Source organism: Schistocerca cancellata, chromosome 9 (assembly GCF_023864275.1).
Source record: "Schistocerca cancellata isolate TAMUIC-IGC-003103 chromosome 9, iqSchCanc2.1, whole genome shotgun sequence".
Classification (NCBI taxonomy): Eukaryota; Metazoa; Arthropoda; class Insecta; order Orthoptera; family Acrididae; genus Schistocerca; species Schistocerca cancellata.
In genome coordinates, this window is record NC_064634.1 from 39,005,580 (window position 1) to 39,021,016 (window position 15,437).

A 15,437-nucleotide genomic window follows, 5' to 3' on the forward strand; every position below is an offset into this window, starting at 1 on the left:
TAATGAAACAATAGTTACGTAATAGTGCAGATTTTTGCTTTATAACTATGTATTAATTTCACTCGCTTGGTCTACTTAGCTTCGATAGCTACTCATTTGGGTGTTACCACCGACTTGCCCATTCCCAGGGACATGGACACGGGGAGACTAATCTTAATTCTCCCCTACGAAACATTCAATCTGAACTCTTCATTTACATATATCATTACAGGAGAATTCTAACTCAAAAACTGAAAACCAAAGAAATGTAACACCGTAACTAGTTATGATAATAGATGTACGCACATATGGTACACGACCGTCTCGGAAGTACCTCAAGTGTTTCCTCTACCATAAACGCAACTACATGTAACTATCTGCAGTGATGGTACCACGCCAGCCGTCCTGGTATGACTTGGAAATACTCGAGTCAACACAACTCCATATTTATCTATTGTACTTAAAGAACCTCAATTTGTTGCTATTACTGCAACGTGGGACACACAGTAACCTACCTGAAAATACGGTAGATGGTTTCTCTAAAACGACACCGTATTTGTGTGACTAGGGAAGGCTCCAGTCCACACAAAATCATATCCGCTCTATTCTAAAAGTCTGATTCATAATAATGACTAAACAAACTACATATTTCCATACAGTGAAAAATCAGACTGTGTTCTCAAACTAAGGCAACACTTAAATCTAAAAATGGCTCTGAGCACTATTGGACTTAACATCTGAGGTCATCAGTCCCCTAGAACGTAGAACTACGTAAACCTAACTAACCTAAGGACATCACACACATCAATGCCCGAGGAAGGATTCGAACCTGTGACCGTAGCGGTCGAGCGGTTCCGGACTGAAGCGCCTAGAACCACTGGGCCACCTTGGCCGGCACTTAAATCTGCTAGATATATTTGTAAGTTTAATCTGCGCAGATTAAAGTAGTCCCCTTTAGACTCTTCAGATAGTCTTCTTCACATCTGAGTCCATCAACAGTGGAGTCCGCATCCTCAACACTGCCAGGCGGAGTAAACGCGCACGCTTTCTAAGCGAAACCCGTAAGAATCCTTTCAGGCACAACAGCGCCTGTGGTTGCTTCTGCGGCTACCGCCTGCACTTGTTTCGTTTGGCTGCATTTGTGTGTGATTCTTTCTTGATGAGACTACTCTATCCACTAACCCACCTAGTCTTTTATCTCCAAAGTTTTGTGTCCCATGATTCTGATAATATTTGAAGTGTTGATATTCTGTTTGCTACGTTATGTACTATACTGCACAAATTTATGTCTTTCTTTATATCCTCTACCCTTGTATCAGTGCTGTTGTTTGCCCTGTCTGTGTGATAACTGTGTCATAAATGTGCTTCGGGCTGTCTACATTGCCACAGTGGCACAAGTCTGTGGTTCGCCTCTGATTTCAGTTCGACTCGTTGCGGGTCCGGTGTAGTACCATTGTTGCTGGCAGAGGTGGCGACACTGTACACTAAATTTCGCATCCCGTATATCCCAAACAGTCTACAAATTTTCTCACGTACATATACTATATACAGATAACAAGTAAAATTTCGTTATTAGGGTTTCATGCCTTAATCTGTAAAAATGGCCCCCTTACGGAATTTCTTTGTTGTTCGTCTGTCTGTCTGTCTGTCTTTCTGTCAGTCTGTCTCTCCGACTGGTAAGAAAGCTTTTTGTCAGGAACGGGTAGACGTACCAACATCAAATTCACGACACATTCTAAGACCGCTGGTCTCTTGGCATTGTAAAAATTGTAAGTTCTACGTCAATATAATCAAAGGATACGGATATTCAAGTCACATGTTTTAATATTCGAAAACTCACTTATAAAAACCTATGCGGTGCCTCCCGTTAACATAGAGTCACGAAATTTTGTAATAAACGTGGTTACACAGTGTAAGTAAACTAAAATATCCGAAATTGGTTAATTTGTAACCATATAACACGAAAACAATTTTTTGGTCATTTTTGGACCGTCTGTATCTGTTCGTTTGTTATGACCCTTCTTTTCTCTCGAATCGATTGTCTTATCAAGTTCAAATTAATGTCACATACTAAGATCTACGGTCCCTTGGTTATGTAAAAAATTTAAGCTTTTAAGTGTATGCAATGAACACATTCGTCCACTTGTGTCACACATTCTTAAACTTGCAAAACCACTCTATTGGGTATTTCTCCTTGACCTAGAATCATGAATTCGGCAAGAAGTAAAGTTTCACAGTACTAGTAAAGTAAGAAATCTGAAACTCGTTAAACTAACTACTTCACAAAAACTATCTTTTTGCTCTCTGAACATACTCTGCGTTCATCGTAGGTCAAACACTAACATTATTGCACGCAAACATTAAAAGTAAGTTTTAGACATATTTCACTAAGTAAATAAAAAAAATGTTTTATGAAATCGTCCCTCTCTACATTATATATATATATATATATATATATATATATATATATATATATATATATATATATATATATATATATATATATTGAAATCGCCTGCCTTCTTGTTTTAGTATGTCCGGGCTAGTCTCAAGAACTACTTTAGTGATTTGGATACAGTCTTGGAATTCCTGGGACCAGTATCATGCCACTATTGGTATCGGTATCAGGAAAAATGCTTGAGATTCTCGATTCCCGGGATGAATATAATTAAGTTCGTTCAGAAACCTCAATTTGCGGGTCCTACTCGGACTTGGACAGTTTTTTCCGTCGTTTCGGGTGTTGTAATAAAAGCGTTGTAATAATAGTAAGCAATGCATTTCTTTCTTTGTAAGGGCCGCTGTTCGAAATCCCTTACGTACATCAGGTTACCTTCCATTAGGAGCGTGGGCGCACTCAGCGACTGTGATATGACTTTGAAATGATAGAGCACAGCAGTCAGTTGTCTTTTCTTGCAGATTTCATTCGGCAAAACGAGGTTTCGGCTAGTGCCCAGCCATTATAAATGCACCATTTTATGGTACCAATGCATGTTCTTACGTCAGTCCCCTGAACAGTGACGTATTAGAACATGCATTGGTACTACATAATGGTACACTGATAATGGCTAGGCACCAGCCGAAATATAGATTTGCCGAATAAAACCTGGAAGAAAAGGACGACTGATTGCTGTGCTCTATCATTTGAAAGCCCTACGTGCTTGTATTTAGTAGGTGTTGTTTATCCAGTACATTTGGACTCCTTTCCAAGTGTGTGAGACCCCTTATATACCACGCAAGCGAACGCGGCTGTTTCTTTGCAGGCAGTGCAGTGTCGGGATCGGCCGCGGGCGGCGCCGCAGTCGCCACGCCTCGGCTGGACACGGCCGGCCCAGGCGACGCCGCCCACGTGGACGCCGACTACGACGCCAACGCGGACGCCTCGTACAGCTTCTCCATCGACACGGACTCGTACAAGCGCACCGAGGCGGCCGACCGGCGCGGCAACGTGCGCGGCCGCTACTCCTACTCCAGCCCCAGGGGCGGCAGCCACGGCCTCAGCTACGTCGCGGGGGAGGGCACCGGGTGAGCACCCCACTCCTCTCTCTGTTGCTCCACTGAGGCTGCGAGACAGCGGCTGGTCAAATATTTACCCGGGAAACTCGCCGGACAGCCATACGTTTTGGGAAGTTATTTAAATCCGGTCGCTGTGGCCGAGCGGTTCTAGACGCTTCATTCCGGAAGCGCGTGACTGATACGGTCGCAGGTTCGAATCCTGCCCCGGGCATAGATGTGTGTGATGTCCTTAGGTTAGTTAGGTTTAAGTAGTTCTAAGTTCTAGGGGACTGATGACCTCAGATGTTGAGTCCCATAGTCCTCAGAGCCATTTGAACCATCTGAAGTTATTTAATTTTATTTTGACAACCAGGTTCCGCTTCTCAATAATGCCACCTTCAGTGCCTATAAGCATTTCATGTATAGACAATCTGCTGTATCGGTACTAGTCAAGTCTTCGTAGGAAACACTCGACTAACGAATTCACAGTATTCAGATACTAATGGCACCAGTACGTTAGTATCGTTACATCTAGTTGTCTATACATGACGTGCGTTTGGCGCCTGAAGATAGCATTATTGAGATGACGAAACTGGTTGTCAAAATAAAATAACTTCTCGAAACGTAGTGTTGTTTGGCGATATTCCTTGGTAAACATCTCCTCTCTGGCTCAATATACAACACTTTCTTTCACTTCTTTTGATCAAATGTCTGAGCACAACGAAAAGAACGCTCCCTAGAAATTACACAGTGGATCGCTGTCAGAATTTTTATAGTCAAACTAAGAGTCGGAAATGGTCAAATATGCTGCATAATTGACTTGCGTGAGGTCTAGTTTTGAAAAAAAAAATTGAAGCCCTTGAAAGTATTTCAGCGCAATTAATAAAAACTTAGATATCCGAGGACAAATCGAAATATTTCACGAACAGATCCTGCTGGTTATGTAAATGAAGTGTCAAAAAGTTCCTCTCTTCAAGACTTACCTATTTTGCGCATAAAGAGATCCATATTAAAGTCTGTTCCACTTGTAATTCAGGCTGTCTGAACAACACTTTGTCACAGTTGAAAAAAAAAAAGAGTCAAATGTTTGATTTCTCTAAAAGCAAAAAATAAAAATTATTGAAGTAATGAGCTTTTTAATATAACACGTTTTCAAAACGGACTAAAAATACAAAATAATGTCCCCTAGCCCCACAGAGATTCCTAATCCCATACAGAAAGGGAAGAAATCGCAGTATCGAGAGCGAGTTATGCGATTTAAACGAAAGTTGGTACGCGTGTTTATCTGGAAGATGATGTGTATTCAGATTTCGCGCCAGTCCCGTAAGAGTGGCGCTTATTGCGCCACTATGATAATTCATATCAGGTTTGCTTTAAATACTCGTTCTATTGGTGTTGAGAGTTACCTACCGTTGAGGTTGGACGAGGTGAGCTGATGTTAGTCAACAATGCCTTTAAGGCGGCAAAAATGCCGTCTCTAACACCTCGCTACGGATTTTGAACGAGGTCTCGTAATACGGTTACGAGAAGCCGCATGTTCCTTCTGGGATACTGCAGACAGACTTGGTAGGATGTAGCCACTGTGCATGATTGCAGACAGCAGTGGTCACGATGATGTACGTTCGCCAGAAGACTGGCTTCCGGACGGCCGTGTGGCACTACCGAGAGGGAAGACCACCTTGTTCAGCGGTGGATTGTAGCACATCGAACGGCATCTGCAGCAGAAATTTGAGCAGCAGTTGGCACAACGTGGCACAACGAACGCTTACAAATCGGTTACTTCAAGGATAGCTCCGGTCAGACGGCCTTTGCCATGCATTCCACTGACCCCTACCCACCGCCATTCCGGTGGTGTCAAGCGAGAAGTCATTGGAGGGCAGGCTGGAGGTCTGTTGTATTTTCTGATGAAAGCAGGTATTGTTTCGGTGCCAATGTGTTGGTTAGAAGGAGGCCGGTTACGGCCTGCAACCAACCTGTCTGTGTGCTACCCACACTGGACGTACAACTGGAGTTACGGTCTTGGAGCTATGGTCTGAGATGCGATTTCGTATGACAGCAGGAGGACTCTAGTGATTATCCTGCGAACCCTGACTGTAAATTTGTAGGTCGGTTTGGTGATTCGACCTGTTGTGCTGCCATTCATGAACAGTATTCAAAAAATGGTTCAAATGGCTCTGAGCACTATGGGACATAACATCTATGGTCATCAGTCCCATAGAACTTAGAACTACTTAAACCTAACTAACCTAAGGACATCACACAACACCCAGTCATCACGAGGCAGAGAAAATCCCTGACCGCGCCGGGAATCGAACCCGGGAACCTGGGCGTGGGAAGCGAGAACGCTGCCGCACGACCACGAGCTGCAGACTGAACAGTATTCCAGAGGATGTTTTCAACAGGTTAAAGCTCACTGTTGTAACCCAACATGCTCTACAGAGTGTCGACATGTAGCCTTGGCCTGCTCAGTCACCAGTTCTATCTCCAATCGAGCACGTTTGGGACATCGGACGAACAACCCCAGCGTCAGCCACATACAGTACTGACCGTCTCTGTATTGTCCGACAAAGTGTAGCCGGCATGAAACTCGGTCCCACAAACTGACATCCGGCACCTGTGTCACTCAATGAAAGCACGTTTGCATGCTTGCATACAAACTTCTGGTGGCTAACAAGTTATTAATGTATTAGCGTTTCACATTTGCAATGGCTTATCTCGCGCTTACATTAACCTGTGATAATGCACGTTAATCACTCAAATATATTACCTAGACAAATATATTTCTAAAATTTCATTACCCTACATTAATTATTTTTTCATGTTGCAATTTTTTCCGTGAATGTAGTTCTGAAACTTTGTGCCTGTAAATTGTTAATGGCTACGACAATACTTGTAATATTTAAAACGTAGGTACAAGCAATAAATATTTGATGCGTGAATCGTTCACCTAAATCACTAACAATTTTAATGCACTGGAAATTATACAAACTGTTCTGTGATTTTTATCGACAATAGATAGTCTCTACACTCCTTACTACCACATGGGCCAAAGGTTTTTCGTTTTAAATTTTAGAAGCATTGTCATAGATATTGAAAGTTCACAAGCACAAATTTTCAGTGCTCTCTGTACGGAGTTAGGAATCTGTAAGAGGCTAGGAGAAAGTACAAGCTGTACAACTTTGCTTCCGCCGTTTTTTCCCCAACATTTGAGGCTTTAATGAAACAAATTGGCTACACATGTATCATTCAAAGTATTTTCCATCGCTGGCCACTACTTTCTCCCATCTTTCGGGCAGTGTACGAATTCCGTGTAGAAAAAAATTTTTCATCTTTTGAAGCGATCCACAAATCGATCCAATTTGTCACTTCATCACGAGTTCGGAAGTGTTGGTCAGCCAGGCCTTGCGCCATTGATCTAAACATGTGATAGTCTGAGGGAGCAATGTCTGGAGAATACAGCGGGTGGAGTAGTACTTCCCATTTTAACGTTTCCAAGTACTTTTTGACCTCTTTTGAAACATGGGATCGAGCGTTGTCGTGCTGCAAAATCACTTTATCGTGCCTCTTTCTCTGCTGTGGCCGTTTGTCTTTTAATGCTCTGCTCAAACGCATTAATTGCGTTAGATAACGAGCACCTTGGTTTTGACACCTCATAATACACGATGCCGAGCTCGTCCCACCAAATCTTGGAGCCGTGAATATTCGGTTTGGCCGTCGACGTGGAAGCATGACCGGGATATCCCCATGACATTTTGCATTTCGTGATGAACCCATTTTTCGTCCCCGGTCAGAATGCGATGAAGAAATCCCTTCCGTTTTAGCCTGTGAAGCAACTGTTCACTAACACACAGACGCCGTTCAACGTCTCTTGGTTTCAGCTCACACGGGACCCAAGTTCCTTCTTTCTTAATCATGCCCATAGTATTGAGACGTTTTGAAAGGGGTTGCTGTGTCACTCCCACTAATCGTGCCAATTCGCCTTGAGTTTGACGCGACTCTCCACTCAGCAATGTCTCCAATTCTGCATCTTCGAAAACATTCTCTCTTCCACCACTACGCCGGTCTACGACGTTAAAGTCACCGTTCGTAAAGCGTTGAAACCACTCACGACACGTTCTTTCACTAATAGCGCCCTTACCATACGTAATTGAGAGCATTCGCTGAGACTCAGCCGTTGTTTTCTTCATATTGAAACAAAACAGTAACACATCCCGCTAATTACGAGAATTAGGCTGGTAAACTGACATTTTCAATCAAGAACAACTTTATGATGCAGACACAAACCGACTGATGTTTGAATGAGGTTATGTTGACCGAGGTCCAAGTTAACTGCCTGACCTTTGTGATCTGTTTCTTTCGACCGCTACTTACCGTTGTCGCCACCTATCGGCAAACGGCGGAAGCAAAATTTTACACGGCGTAATTTTTAAACTTTTGTTCGTTTTTAAGAAGTTTGCTATGACAATGTTATTAAGTAGTTATTTTCTGCTTTTTAGTCCCGTTTGTGTGTGAAATTTTTCAATCGTTTCAGACATTTTGACGAGATTACGAGGTCCACCAATTGTGATCAAGAGATTTGAGTAGTCTATTTGTTGTTGTAGTCTGAAGACTGGTTTCATGCATGTCTCCATGCTACTCTATCCTGTGCAAGCCTCTTCATCTCTGAATAATTACTGCAACATACCCAATCTGAATCCGCTTACTGTATTCATCTCTTGGTCTCCTCCTGCGCCCCCCACTTCCCTCCAATACTAAACTGGTGATCCATTGATGTCTCAGGATGTGTCGTATCGACCGATCCCTTCTTCGAGTCGAATTGTGCCACAAGTTCTTTTCTCCTCAGTTCTATTCAGTACCTCCTCATTAGTTATGTGATCTTTCCATCTGATCTTTAGCAGTCTTCTCAAGCACTAAACTTCAAAAGCTACTAATTTCTTCTTGTCTGGATTGTTTATCGCCCATGGTTCACTTCCAAACATGGCTACAATGCAGACAAATGCTTTCAGAAAGGAGTTCCTATTTCCTAACACTTAAATCTATATTTGATATTAACAAGTTCCTCTTCTCGAGAAACGCTTTTCTTGCATTGCCAGTCCACATTCTATATTCTCCCTACTTTGAACGTCACCAGTTATTTTGCTGCCCAAATAACAAAACTCATCTACTACTTTAAGTGTCTAGTTTCCTGATTTAATTCCCTCTGCATCAACTGGTTTGATTTAGCTACATTCCATTATCCTTCTTTTGATTTTATTGATGTTCGTCTTACGTCAACCATTCAAGACACTGCCAATTTCGTTCAGTAGCTTGTGTAAGTTCTTTCCTGTCTCTCTCTTCTCACTGAACTTCAATTTCTTCTCCAAAATTTAGGCTTCCGTTGGTTTCGTTTGCTGCTTGTTCAAAGTACAGACTAAATAACATCGGGGATAGGCCAGAACCCCGTCTCACTCCCTTCTCAGTCACTGCCTCTTTTTCATGCCACTAGAGTATTAATTGAATTAAAAGGTGTAGATAACGCGTCTTTTAATGTACGATGTGTTTAGGAGGCTCAAAACTTCATCATCAGGAGCCGTTAAATTATTTGTTAAGTCATAAGTTTGTGACAGGTGGGACAGTCATTCACAAGGGATCAAACATACGCTTGACTTAATAAAGTATTGGGTGGTACTTGATGATGGAGCTAGAAGCCTCCGATATTAGTTCTGCAGTAAACGATACATTATTTACACTACTGGCCATTAAAATTGCTACACCAAGAAGAAATGCAGATGATAAACGGGTATTCATTGGCCAAATATATTATACTAGAACTGACATGTGATTACATTTTCACGCAATTTGGGTGCTTAGATCCTGAGAAATCAGTACCCAGAACAACCACTTCTGTCCGTAATAACGGTCTTGATACGCCTGGGCATTGAGTCAAACAGAGCTTGGATGACGTGTACAGGTACAGCTGCCCATGCAGCTTCAATACGAAACCACAGTTCATCAGGAGTAAGTGACTGGCGTATCGTGGATTATCCTGCTGAAATGTAGGGTTCCCCAGGGATCGAGTGAAGGGTAGAGCCACGGGTCGTAACACATCTGAAATGTAACATCCACTGTTCAAAGTGCCGTCAATGCGAACAAGAGATGACCGAGACGTGTAACCAATGGCACCCCATTCCATCACGCCGGGTGATACGGCAGTATGGCGATGACGAATACACACTTTCAATGTGCGTTCATCGCGATGTCACCAAACACAGATGCGACCATCACGACGCTGTAACAGAACCTGGATTCAAAATGACGTTTTGCCATTCGTGCACCCAAAGTTCGTCGTCGAGTACACCAGCGCAGGCGCTCCTGTCTGTGATGCAGCGTCAAGGGTAACCGCAGCCAGGTCTCCGAGCTGATAGTCCATGCTGCTGCAAACGTCGTCGAACCGTTCGTGAAGATGGTTGTTGTCTTGCAAACGTCCCCATCTGTTGACTCAGGGATCGAGACGTGGCTGCACTATCCGTTACAGCCCTGTCGAAATGATGCCTGGTATCTCGACTGCTAGTGATACGAGGCCGTTGGGATCCAGCACGGCGTTCCGTATTACCCTCCTGAACCCACCGATTCCATATTGTGCTAACAGTCATTGGATCTCGACCAACGCGAGCAGCAATGTCGCGATACGATACACCGCAACCGCGGTAGGCTACAATCCGACCTTTATCAAAGTCAGAAACGTGATGGTACGCATTTCTCCCCCTTATCCGAGGCATCACAACAACGTTTCACCAGGCAACGCCTGTCAACTGCTGTTTGTGTACGAGGAATCGGTTGGAAACCTTCCTCCTATCAGCACGTTGTAGGTGTCAGCATCGGCGCCAACTTTGTGTGAATCCTCTGAAAAAACTAATCATTTGAATATCACAGTATCTTCTTCCTGTCGGTTAAATTTCGTGTCCGCAGCACGTCATCTTCGTGGTGTAGCAATTTTAATGGCCAGTAGTGTACAATTGAAGCTGCTGTTTTAACTCAGCTAATATGATCCTCAGTTGCGCATGTTCTCCAAATCAACTTTTATGTACAACTGAGAATAACAAAATGGTAATTTTCAGAACTTGTTTCGTGCTCCAATTTGCCCACGTTGCTTATACGTGTCTTCGGGTTTAGATTCGTGGTGACGTCAGGAGCGGCCAAGTCCGATGAGGCGGAGGGCGGCAGCCCAGCAGGCTCCGGCGTCGTGGGCTCGCCAGCTGGAACAGGCGGCTACAGCTTCAGCTACAGCGCGGACGACCACAGCCGGCAAGAAGCCGCCGACGCCGCCAATAAGGTGCGCGGCAGCTACACGTTCCGCGCCAAGGGGGAAGCCGCCACGCGCAGGATCGACTACGAGGCGGGAGCCGAGACGGGCTTCGTAGCCCGCGGCAACCACCTGCCCGTGGCGCCCACGCTGGCCACCATCGCGGGCTACCCCGTCCCCCTTGTCGCCGCGGCGCCCGCCGTCCCAGTGGTCGCCTACTCGGCTCCAGTAGCGCCGGCCCCCTACAGCGGGCCTCCGGCAGACGTCAAGAGCGCAGTCCATCCCGACGGCTCCTACTCGTTCTCCTTCAGCACCGACGAGCAGAGCAGGCAGGAGACGGCCGACGCCGAGAACAACGTCCGCGGCAGCTATTCCTTCAGGAGTAAAGACGACGGCGTCACCAGGAAGGTGGAATACAGCGCCGGCGCCGCCACAGGTTTCGTGGCGTCCGGCGATCACCTGCCCGTAGCGCCGCCGCTGCCTTCCGCCGTGGCTCCCGCGGTCGTTTCCGCGTACTCTGCCACCGGAGCAGAGGCTGCCGAAGCGGAGGCGCCGGGCGACGCCTCGTACGAGTTCTCCTACGACGCCGGCACGCACTCGAGGCAGGAGTCCTCCGACGCGGCGGGCAACGTACGCGGTCGCTTCTCTTTCGTGGCTAGTGACGGTGTCTCGCGGCACGTGGACTACGAAGCTGGTGCCGAGAAGGGATTCGTCGCCAAGGGAGCGCACCTTCCGGTGCCGCCGTCTGTCGGCGACGCTTTGACGACGTACTGCGCCAGCTGCTCACCGGCGGCATCTTCCGGCTACTCGTTCAGCTACTCTACTGCCGACCAGAGCAGGGACGAGCAGGGTGACGCGGCTGGGAACGTCAGGGGAAGCTACTCGTTTACGGCCAAGGACGACGGAAAGGCCCACCACGTCGACTACAGCGCTGGAGCCGCGACTGGGTTCCTGGCACGTGGGGCTCACCTGCCCTCAGTCGCCAGCGCCTCACCTGCGTCGTCGCCAGGTAGCGAAGCGTACTCTGCGCACGGCGGTGGCGCCACCGCTTCTGACGGGTCGTACTCGTTCTCGTACAGCACGGGCGACCACAGCAGGCAGGAGTCGGCAGACGCTGGCAACAACGTCCGCGGGAGCTACTCCTTCGTGGCCAAGGACGACAGCAAGAGCCGGACTGTGGAATACGAGGCCGGAGCGGCGACGGGCTTCGTCGCGAGGGGTTCGCACCTCCCGGGCAGTGGAGCGGCAGCGGGCTCGCTGGCGTATTCTGGAGCGGCCGAAGAGGCGGCAGCACCGGCGGCGGCGCCGTATTCGTCGCAGAGCGGCGCCGGCGCGGGAGGCTACAGCTTCTCGTACAGCACTCCGGACCAGAGCAGGGAGGAGACGGGCGACGCCCACAACAACGTGAGGGGCAGGTTCTCGTTCGTGGCCAAGGACGATGGCCAGCGGCGCAGCGTCGAGTACGAGGCGGGCGCCGGGAAGGGCTTCGTCGCCAAGGGCGCGCACCTGCCGCAGCCCCTGGCGCCGGTGCCCGGCGCCGGTCTGCCAGTCGAAACCGCTCCGAAGGCGGCCGACGCTCGCGCGTCTGCTTCTGGAGAAGACGCCGCCGACGCCGGGGGCGACGCCAGCTACTCGTACAGCTACGAGACGGACAGCAGCAGCAAGGCGGAGAGCGCCGACGCCAGGGGCAACGTACGCGGCAGTTACTCGTACAGGACGCCCGGCGGCGCGAAGCGGACCTTCCGGTACAAGTCGCACGGCGCAGAAGGCTTCGTCGTGACCGGCGTCGAAGACAGCGGCGCCGCTGACGTCACCGCTGCGGCGGCGGCTACGGCGCACGCGCAGGCTGGGGCTGCCGCCACTGCGCAACCGCAGACGCCTGCCGCGGTGGCGCTGGCGCAGTCGCCCGTCTCCAGGATAGTCGCCGGCGTCGGCTCGGGTCCGAGGTTGGTGGCGCGCAAGTACCTACCGCCAGAGAACTCGCACAAGTTCGGCTACATTATAGACACGCAGAAGCGCCGGTGAAAGGTCAACGCTCTCACAAAATTAACGCACTAACTAACTCTGTTCTGCAATTACGGAAGTTTTCAGGCTATTGCGCTGTGATCGAATGAAATTTCTTCAGAAACCAAATGTTTCGTCCCCGTTTGGGTATGACAATATTAAGGGTAAAAGTAGCAAGAGACTGCATGTCTACTGTACATTGCAGCTATGTACTACCGTACGGTGAATCAAACCGAAAACCCCCTGCCATCCCATCCTCAGCTCCGCTGAAGATGACCTCTGCATATAGGTATGAAATTTTGGATTGTGCCATGAAAATCCGTTCGACCACTACATAATACCCTGGAATACTAAAATAATCGTAACACTACAATTTATAACCCTATTCTTTCATTTACTTCCACCTGATCTTCTCAGGGACCAATGTGAGATCAAGTTTGTGTCAGTGGACGTTTGATAACACTAACAAACGAGATATAGTGACATGAAGTGGTGTTCTCTTCTCTCTGTGTTTATTTTCTTCCGGGTTCTGCAAAAAATACTTATCACTAAGCTCGTATCTATTACGTATGCGCTGGTTGTGTCGTAATTACTGTGTATATTTGTCCAGGTGCTCTTTACTGCTTCTTCTCCTACACTTCCCTTTCTGTACAGCTCAGGCTCTCGAGAAAGACACTGGAAAAGTAACTCGCTCACTTAATCCTTTTGTTACTTTTTTGCCAGATCTTTTTATTTTCCCCTTATAAAACCTACATATCTTTCTACGAAATAGACCTTTCATTCTAAACTATGTAATGCTAATATTAACAATGCGGTATCTACGAAATGTAGTGTACTTATCTTACGGTCCTTTCGTAGACTTGGTAGATACTGTGTGGTCACAGGGCCTGATGTAACATAAAGCCTGTACAGCCTATGCACGTCTATCAGGTAAAGTGTTTTTATTGAAGAAGAAACTGTGTGGCGTGAATTCTTGTGGATAATCTCTCGAGATCACCATTATTTACTCACAGCAGCTAGGCTATAGTAACACTGAGTTTGAATGGTTTTACATTGAAACTTAGGTGTTTGAATTAGTGTTTTGTAGATGTCCCTTTCGAAGGAGTTGCATAGTCATTTATTTTAACAGAACCTTAGATTAGAGATTCCGTTCTTTGCACAGCATTTAAGATTTACGAGATCCATAACGTGTAACAGGAAGTTTTGAAGTGGTAATGTGTGAGGGATTGTGTGAATCTTGTTTTTGTATTGAGACTGATTCTGTTGTAGTATGACGACCTAGCAATGTTTTTCGGACTACCGTATGACTACGAGAACCACTTACTGACGACACTAGCAAAGTACACGGACTTGTGACGACATTTATGTCTTAACAATGTGTTCATGTAACAACAAAACGGCGCGTCGCATCAAACACGATTCGGTCGCCGAAAAAAATATAGAAGAAACAAAGAGTTAAGTTCTTTTATAAATATCGCTGTGAATTTTTGTTACATTTTATTAAAAAAACTTGTAGCAAATGCACAAAAATATAAAAAAGTAGGATGATCCCTTCATGTAAACTATCGATTGTACAAGGCGTTACATTATCATGAAATATGTTGTGTGTTATGTACAAATCTGTGATAATGCAGCAATACTCATTAGATTAGGAATATTTCATGGTGTTTTTTGTAACGCAAGTGTTCAATAAAACATTTACATAAAACTGTATTTGTGTTTTCTGTCTCCAGCATCAACCATCCACGTTTCCTCATACTTAAGGCTTCATTTAATGTTTTCCGTACGCCTTATGTTGGTCTGTCTACGAAGCCGGTTATTTGATACTCCTTAAAATCACTCAGCAATCGTCTAGTACCATCTCTACACCAACATACAAACAAAAATGAGGAAAGTAAACAAGCCCTCGCTTTGTAGTATATGATAGAATGGAAATGATTCAGAAAAACGTAGCATTCAGTTTCTGCGACAAGAACTTGGACCTGATACTTCCATGAAAGCTTTTCATGTACCTCAGTCCCTACAATTGAAAATGCTCTACTCGCTAACTTTGTGACTACCTTAGGACAATAAAATTACATTTTACAAGGGTTCGGTGCCAGAAGCTGTATGCAATGCGTTTCGTTGTAGTTAACTTCGTATGTGACGGCTGCGTCCTGATGTTACAAACTACCTTGCTAGCTAGATCACTTACATGACATCGTACGTTGTTCATAATAACACTTCTGTTATCTGCAAAGAGAAAATTTTTGAACACTCATGTTCAGTAGTAGATCGTTTATATGTAATAAGAGAAGCAACGGATGCAGGACAGAGCCAGGGGCACCATGCGCTATACGGTATGCCAAACAGATTAAACTCCCTTCCTTGTGCCAGTCAGATTCAAATCTCTTCACCGTTCTTTTGTCAACAAAGCACAGTTTTCTTTCCAGATATGAATTGAACCATTGTTGAGCAGTTTACTGACCCCACTATGTTTCAACTTATGCCGAACATTCTGCAACAATTTTTAATGCTGTGTGGCTTTACTAGCTCCGTGTGCATCCATCAGCTCAACTGATTACACTACCCACAAAATAAATAACTTAGGAAATAACCTGTTACTGTACTTTTAACCTCTATCATAGTCAGTGGCCGTCGCGGAAGCATCGGCGCTGTGCATACCGTTTGCACTGGGCTC

General features: G+C 46.0%; 1 protein-coding gene across 1 annotated transcript in view; it reads left to right on the forward strand.

The window, feature by feature from the left end:
• Positions 1-14,470, forward strand: part of LOC126101017 (fibroin heavy chain-like) — an 84,804-nt gene extending 70,334 nt beyond the window's left edge. Inside the window, exons 3-4 of the mRNA XM_049911684.1 lie at positions 3,240-3,501; positions 10,624-14,470. Of these exons, the coding sequence (XP_049767641.1) occupies positions 3,240-3,501; positions 10,624-12,778 (2,417 nt within the window). The 3' untranslated portion in view covers positions 12,779-14,470. The remainder of the gene's footprint in view (positions 1-3,239; positions 3,502-10,623) is intronic.
• Positions 14,471-15,437: the final 967 nt, after the last annotated feature.